The 8955-nt window shown below is 36.2% G+C and overlaps 1 protein-coding gene across 1 annotated transcript in view; it reads right to left on the bottom strand.

Annotated features, from left to right (window-relative positions):
* The window catches only part of LVRN (laeverin), an 88908-nt gene that overhangs the window by 35564 nt on the left and 44389 nt on the right, over nucleotides 1–8955 (bottom strand). The window contains exons 5-6 of the mRNA XM_007451218.1: nucleotides 4620–4774; nucleotides 3055–3168 (exon numbers count right to left, since the gene is read on the bottom strand). Of these exons, the coding sequence (XP_007451280.1) occupies nucleotides 3055–3168; nucleotides 4620–4774 (269 nt within the window). The remainder of the gene's footprint in view (nucleotides 1–3054; nucleotides 3169–4619; nucleotides 4775–8955) is intronic.

The raw sequence follows: 8955 nt of genomic DNA, 5'->3' as shown, positions 1-8955 counted from the left end.
CCATGAGTCATGGCCGCTGAGCCTGCACATCCAGAGCCTGTGCTCCGCAATGGGAGATGCCACAACAGTGAGAGGTCTGCGTACCGCCAAAAAAAAAAAAAACTACAATGAGGTATCACCTCACACCAGTTAGAATGGGCATAATCAGAAAATCTACAAACAACAAATGATGGAGAGGGTGTAGAGGAAAGGGAACCCTCTTGCACTGTTGGTGGGAATGTAAATTGATACAGCCACTATGGAGAACAGTATGGAGGTTCCTTAAAAAACTAAAAATAGAATTTCCATATGACCCAGCAATCCCACTACTGGGCATATACCCAGAGAAAACCACAATTGAAAAAGACATATGCACCCCAATGTTCACTGCAGCACTATTTACAATAGCCAGGTCATGGAAGCAACCTAATGCCCATCAACAGATGAATGGATAAAGAAGATGTGGTACATATATACAATGGAATATTACTCAACCATAAAAAGGAACAAAATTGGGTCATTTGTAGAGATGTGGATGAATCTAGAGACTGTCATACAGAGTGAAGTAAGTCAGAAAGAGAAAAACAAATATTGTATATTAACGTATATATGTGCAACCTAGAAAAATGGTACAGATGAACCGGTTTTCAGGGCAGAAACTGAGACAGAAATGCAGAGAACAAACGTATGGACACCCAGGGGGGAAAGCGGCGGGGGTGGAGGCGGTGGTGTGATGAATTGGGAGATTGGGGTTGACATACATACACTAATATGTATAAAATGGATAACTAATAAGAATGTGCTGCATAAAAACAAAGTAAAACCAAAAAAATAGAATCAATGATAAAAAGAAATAACTAAATGGTAAAAGAGAGGATAAGCTTACCATCTTAGCTTCAAAAACATTAGTAATATGTTTTCATCACTGTTTCCAGATATGGTAATCTTAGCCATTTTAATTGCATTAAGAGGTAACTGATGTTCACAGTATAGTCTATTCAATTAAGGACATACAGGGTGAATCTAATTGTTTTATGGGAATGCAATTTCTTTCCATATTGACTCTCAGCACAGAGTTAATTTGGAATACAACCAAATGCTTTCAAAAACAGTTATAGATGACACTAACCATGTGTAGATGCTACTTTATAAAAGAGAGATATAAACAATTTTGTAGGTATAGAGTATACGGAAAGGACTGTTGAAGACAACTGAGATTTACTGTATGTGTATAAAGTTTATGTATATGAAAAGAGTCATATAATGAACATATACACACACACCATAAGCTGCTTGAGAACGAGAACACTCCCAGGTGTTTTCTCGGCAGAGCACAGTGGTTAAAGGCATGGGCTTTGTGGTTAGAGAAACCTGGCACTGACTCTCATCTCTGACCTTTAATAACTGTGAGACCTTGAATAACTTACCTAATGCTTCTATGCCTCAGTTTCCTCAATAGAAAATAGAAAAAATAACAACTATACTCATATGATTATTTTGAAGATTGAGTAAGATGATATATGTATAGAATTTACACTACCAGACAGATAAATCCTAAGTACTCAGTGAATGGTAAATACAGTATTATTGTTATTATCATCATTATCCTCATCTTCAGACTAGACCCAGGTAACTGGAATGTAATCACAGTTCTGCCTCAATCAGGCAAATGACCTTGGGCGAGTCAATTAACTTTTCAATACTTCATTCTGCTGATCTATATAATGATGTCCAATCCAGGGGAGGAAGAGCAGAGGTACTGCAGAATGGCTGGACTATGTGATGGTGGACATTTTATAGGATGTTTGCAAAGGGCAGAGTGGGTGGCCTGGAACTGAGGCAGTAAGAGGCTGCTACATCAGTGCTTCCCAGAAACTACAATTTCACAAACAGGTAAAAAAGGATTTTTTTTTTTTTTAAGTTTCTGTGGCTCCAAGAGAGGTCTGTCAACTTTTTATTCTGCCAAACTTTTAATCAACAAAAACCAAATATCTATCTACCATCTCCCTCCTTTCATAAGAGGGAAAATTTACAACCAATATAATAGAAAGAACACAATCTTAGACTCTCCTTCAAAGTGAATAAATTTAGCCTGTAAAGATCTGGCCAGTGGAGATCAGCATTTCAAATGTCAATATACTCTGAATGAGCGAGGGTAGGGAAGGGAGGAAAGAGGCCAAAAATTGAGCCTTGGAAACACTTGGGAGTGGAGATGAGAGGCCAGCAAAGAGCAGCAGAAACAGCAGCTCTGAGCATCAGAGGGATGGCAGGAGGCAGGAACAGAGCGGGAGAGAGGACCCCTGAATTGGAGTGAAAAAGTGAGGTCTGTGTCAAAAGATGGTATTAAATCTAAACATTTAAACACTTAAATCAAATAAAATCAATTTGGCTTTATCACACCATTCTGAAAGCACTACCTAATTACTCTAAATAAAATATTAGAACCATAACTTACAGTTGAAATAATCAGATTTGCCCATCCATAAGTTTATTTTTCCATATTACTATTTACTCAAAACAGCAAAAGAATATCAGCTATAATAGATACAATATCAGCTATTAGTATTATATGTAATATCAGCTATATTATATGTAACATAATATATAATAGTTATAGTATATAATATAGCATATTCTTATCATTAAAGCCATAGACTACTGATTACAAGTGCTTTAAAATTTAGTCTAGGTAGAAATAAATGAAAATAACCTAAAAATCTAATAGTAGGGAAATATTACATATATACACCTTATAAGGTGATATGATAAAATATTAGGCAACCCTTAAAAATCTTGTTTTCAAAAATGATTTAATGATTTGTGAAAATGCTCTTGATATAGCATGAAGTAGAAAGGGTATTACACATTTCTGTGTAATTCTCTTTCAGGAATATTTATAATAATAAAAGTCTGGAAAAAGAAAACATACCAAAAAGATAAAATTGATCAACTCTGGTATTACAGATAATTTAATATTCCTTATATTTTTCTGTATTTTACATACTTTCAACAATAAACATGCATTACTTTTATAATTAAGGGAAAAAAATTATAATTAACTTAACAACTACTTACCCTTGGGAGTTTAGGATTGAAGTAGTTAATTACTCCAAACTCAAAATAAGATGCAAAACCTTCATTGAGCCAGATATTGTTCCACCAATTCATGGTAACCAAGTTTCCAAACCACTTTTGGAGTTGGGAAAAAAAAAATTCTTAAATTCAATTTAAGAAATATTTATTGTAATTGCATGTGAAATAAATGGAAGGTCAAAGACAAAATTAAATGCGTTTTGCTATCAGTGATAAACTTGAAAACAGGACTCCAAAATGATGTTGTTGTTTTAACCTGAAGAGATGTCAGTCATGCATTTCTTCTAAAATAATCATTTCACATCCAATGACTGAAAGCAATTTTTGTTTTAAAATTGTGATGTTAAAAAATAAGGTAAGCTAGAGTAGCAGTTCTTAAATTGTCCACTTTGCCCCAAAGTTAAGTTAAATCAGAAGTCCTGAAAGTTTACTTAGCACCTACTAATTACAGAATCTTATACCTCTAAACAGACTACATTAGGATCTTGCTGTAAGCAATGATTGTGTTTTCAGGACATGATTTGATCTGCACCATGTAAAAATCACTCAAGTATTCATATGTTCTGCAAAGTGGTACAGCTATAATTATTTTCTATTTGAGCTTAACAGAAAGAAACTGTCAAACACATGATAAATAGAATCAGGAAAGAAAAACACAATAATTTCCAAAACCAACAAATCCACATCCTGGTATTTAACCAAATTCTTATATAACAGCTGTGATGTACTAATAGCTGCCTGTATTCCAAAACAATGTGTCATTTAGGCTATAATAAAAAATGACACTTTGGGTGACTGATCAAAACTTGTGAAAGTATGTGCTGACTGTGTAACAGGGTGTTATTCAATCCCAGTAAATCACTCCTCTCCAAAACTTCTTAGGAGTCCATATAACAAAAAGATAAAAATATCATAGTTTAGATGACTTCTTTCTTGACAAACTTGATTTATAAAGGTCAAAATGCAGATGTGAGAATCTCCATCAAATCAAATAACTAAACTTCTAAAATCACAGCATAAAAGCGTATAGATTTAATGAAATAAATCCTGTTTACATCACCTTTGGGGATGCAGCTTAAGGATTAATTACTGCTCACCTCACTGACAGCAGTATATTGACTATAATCTTTTAACTTGTAACTTCTCTCAAAAAAAAAAAGTTTGTAACAATTTGCTAATGAAATGTGGATATCTTCCAGTGACTTTTTTGAGTATCTCTATTTTAAGATGGAATGGAAAGCAAATAATCATAGCTCTGCTTGACTTACTTTTCCTGAAGAGAACTTTGTGGAACACAGTTACTCTTTGGATATAAATATATGACCTGTGAATGTTCTTTAAGTTCTCATCACTGTGATTTATCACCAATAGTTCAAATCCACCCAGGATCTGATTACACAGATCCTTCCTTGTTTTCTTTCAGCGACCCACTTTTCAAATAATTTTTAAAATTTGGTGTACAGCAGGATTTGGCGGGGTTGCTACTTTTGGTACAGCAGCTGGAGAATATTTTCATGTGAAATAAGAAAGAACGTTTTACCACATGCCTGATGTCCAATCTCGTGGGAGACAATATAGGAGATCACAGTCTTTTTTTCTGTTAGTTTATCATTTGGTTGCAGCAACAATAATGACTCATCAAACATCAACAGTCCCCAGTTTTCCATTGCACGGTTGTCAAAAGTAGGCAAAGCAATTATATCTAAGTGGATTTAAATGGAGGGAAAAATGAAATCATCTCTTCCTCAAAATTTGAGACTTCCAGATACAAACATATCAAAATGAAATCATAAAATTAATGAAAGAAAAATGCAAGTAAATATTTATAATTTAAAGGGAAAGAAGGCTTTAAAGACATACCAAAGACAGAGTCAGAAAATAAACTGTTTTGACTATATGAAAATTAAATACTTTTGATAAATGACCTATATTCAAAATATACAAAGAACCCTTGAAACTCAACAATAAGAAAATAACTTTACAAAATTAACAAAAGATCTAAATAGACACTTCACTAAAGAGATACAAATGGCAAATAAACAGATGAAAACATGCTCAACATCATATGGCATTAGGAATTTGAAAATTAAAATGACAATGAGATACCATGACACACCAATTAAAACACCAAATGCTGGAGAAGATGTGGAACAACAAAAACTCTCATTCATTGCTGGTGGGAATGCAAAATGGTACAGCCACTTCAGAAGACAATTTGGCAGTTTCTTGTAAAGCTAAACATAGGCTGAGCATACAGTCTAGCAACTGAGATCCTAGGTATTTACCCAAATGAGTCAGAAACTTATGTCAGAAACATGCACATGAATATTTATAGCAGTCTTATTCATAACTGCCAAAACTTGGAAGCAGTCAAGATGTCTTTTAATAGGTGAATGGATAAAGAAACTGTAGTACAGCCATACAACAGAGTACTATTTAGTGATAAAAAAGAAATGAGCTGGGCTTCCCTGGTGGCGCAGTAGTTGAGAGTCCGCCTGCCAATACAGGGGACACGGGTTCGTGCCCCGGTCTGGGAAGATCCCACATGCCGCGGAGTGGCTGGGCCCGTGAGCCATGGCCGCTGAGCCTGCGCGTCCGGAGCCTGTGCTCCACAACGGGAGAGGCCACAATAGTGAGAGGCCCGCGTACCGCAAAGAAAAAAAAAAAGAAATGAGCTATCAAGCTATGAAAGGACATGGAGAAAACTTAAATACATGTCACTAAGTGAAAGGAGCCAGTCTGAAAAAGCCACACATGGTATGATTCCAGTTAGTATATAACAGTATGGAAAAGGCAAAACTATAGAGACAGTAAAATATCAGTAGTTATCAGGGACTTGGGGAAAAGAGGGAGAATGAATAGGTGGAGCACAGGGGATTTTTTATGACAGTGAAACTATCTGTATGATACTGTAATGGTAGAGACCTGTCATTACTATATACATTTGTCAAAACTCACAGAACTGTACAACACAAAGAGTGAACTCTAATGTAAACTATGGACTTTAGTTAATAAAAATGTATCAATACAGGTTCATCAATTGTAATTTTAAAAAAAGCCACACCAATGTCAGACGTTAACAATAGGAGAAACTGGGGTTGGGGACAAGGGGAGGGAGAGGAGGTATATGAGGACTCTCTACACTTTGGGCACAATTTTTCTGTAAACCTAAAACTGCTCTAAAAAACAGTCTATTTAAAATCAATTTTTTTTTTTTTTTTTTTGCGGTATGCAGGCCTCTCACTGTTGTGGCCTCTCCCGTTGCGGAGCACAGGCTCCGGACGTGCAGGCTCAGCGGCCATGGCTCACGGGTCCAGCCACTCCGCGGCATGTGGGATCATCCTGGACCGGGGCATGAACCCATGTTCCCTGCATCGGGAGGCGGACTCTCAACCACTGCACCACCAGGGAAGCCCTAAAATCAAATATTTTAGTTCACCAAAAAACACCACAAACAAATTTGAAAGGCAAAACACGGACTGGGAAAAATATTTGCAGTATATATCACAACTAGACAATATTTTTTCAATATTTAAAGAACTCTGACGAATCAAAAAGAAAAAATAAAAATGTGAACAGCTCACGAAAAAAATAATTCAAACAGCCAAAAATCTTATTTAAAATGTTCAGCTTCTTTGTATCAAAAACAAAAATTAAAACAATGATATAACTTAATCTTTCAAATGTATGAGAAGGTTAATAATTAGTATTAGCTAGAATTAATAATTAAGTATAGGAAAACTGACACATAGCCTTTTGGCAAGGGTGTGAACCGGTACAATTTTTCTGGAGCAATCCAGCAAAATGCTTCGTGACCTTTAAAAATGTTCCTACCCTTTCCACTTTTGGAATTTCTACTAAGGCAAGTAGCATGGATATTTGTAAACATTTCCTTATGTTTTCTTTAGTGTTTTAAAAGCAGCATCCACCACCAAAAAGGTAAAATCAGTCCAAATGTTCAACCACTGAGGATTAAATAAATTATTCTGTCAAACTGATATGTAGGCATCCTATGTCTTAAAATGACAATAAAAAAGAATAGTTATCTGGATCATGTTGCTATATACTGTTAACTTAAAAAAGAAAAAAAGGCCAAAGAATAGTATCAATTCCATGGTATCATTTTTGTTAAAAACAAAGAAAGGTGGAGATTGAGACAAAGAAAGACACTGGAAATATATACACCAAAATGTTACCCATGATTATCTCCGCATGGTAGCAAAACAGGAGATTTTGCTTCTCTTTTTTGTGCTTTTCCCTATCTTTCCACATTTTCAACAGTGGGATCATTATTACTTCTAAAACTAGAACAAGTCTTAAAAGTTTCTTTTGCTAATGTAAGAAATATCATTCCTATAGTCCATGCTACATTTGCCTAATGAATGTTTTATGCTGTGCTATGCTCAGTAATTTAAGTTGACTTTACACTTGGTTGAAGTTGACAGTACGTAGTAAAGGGTATCCAGGTAGTGGATACATAGCCTCCACCAGGTAATGCTCTTTTATCTTTGGGTATACTTAGTTGCCTCAGCCTAGGTCTCCCCTTCTTCTAACTATCCTTTCCTCCACCAGCACCCATCCTACCCAGCAGCCCACCCACTTTCCTCACAAAAGACTGCTCTACTCCGCTCAAGCCAATCCCTTTTGCTCTCTACAACCACTGAGTCGTTCTCTGCTGGAGCTGTTTGCTAACCCAGGAAATCCTCAGCTCAGTCTATGAATGCCACCAATACCTGTGGTCCAATCTAACCAACATTAAGAAGCCATTTATAACTAACCCTGATGACTATTTTAAAAAAATTGTTTTTTCTTTACTTCAGATGCATACAACTGGAGTAAGCAAAATTCTTGTTTCTTCACACATGACCCTGTTTTATTTTATTTTAATGATGAATTCATTATTTTAAAATAATAATACAAAACCCATGACTCTACCACTTACCCTTTAGAACAGGGGCTGGCAAATTTTTTCTGTAAAGGGCCAGATTAGTAGATAGTTTCAGCTTTGTGGGCTATATGTTTTCTGTAACACATTTAGCTCAGGCATACCAGCACAAAAGTAGCCACACACACTATGTAAGCAAATGAGCACGTTGTGGTGCAATAAAACTATGGACCCTGAAATATGAATTTTATATAAAATTCTCATGTATCACAAAATATTATTCCTTTGATTTTTTTTTTTTTTTTGAGGTACACGGGCCTCTCACTGTTGTGGCCTCTCCCGTTGCGGACCACAGGCTCCGGACGCACAGGCTCAGCGGCCATGGCTCATAGGCCCAGCCGCTCCGCGGCATGTGGGATCCTCCCGGACTGGGGCACGAACCCGCGTCCCCTGCATCGGCAGGTGGACTCTCAACCACTGTGCCACCAGGGGAGCCCTATTCCTTTGATTTTTTTCAACCATTTAAAATTGTAAAAGCCAATCTTAGCTCATGGACCATACAAAAATAGGCAGTGGGCCAGATTTGATTGCTTGAGTGTGCCTAATTTAGATTATTATTAATAACTTGTATTCTGATTTCCAGACTGGCAGCATCAGCACCACCAGGGAGCTTATCAGAAATAAAAATTCTGGGACCAACCCCAGACCTACTGAATCAGAAACTCTGGGGTCAGGAGCAGCAATTTGTGGTTTAACCAGCCTTGCATGCGATTCCAGTGCATGGTAACATTTGGGAACAGCTGACTTACATCTTCCTCTGTGCTCCTTCTCAACTCAACCTTTAGCTTATTCTTCCAGAGATTCACCACTATCCTGAATTTGGTGTTTATCATTCCATTGTTTAAGAAAAACCAAGGGAATATATATATTGTTGCTAATATTATATATAATATTGCCTAAATATTATATTGTTTAGGTTTCTTTTGTTTTTAAACTTT

This window comes from Lipotes vexillifer, unplaced genomic scaffold, assembly GCF_000442215.2.
Source record: "Lipotes vexillifer unplaced genomic scaffold, Lipotes_vexillifer_v1.1 scaffold91, whole genome shotgun sequence".
Lineage (NCBI taxonomy): Eukaryota > Metazoa > Chordata > Mammalia > Artiodactyla > Lipotidae > Lipotes > Lipotes vexillifer.
Note: the sequence above shows the minus strand (reverse complement) of the source record. Positions and strands in the feature narration are given on the sequence as shown.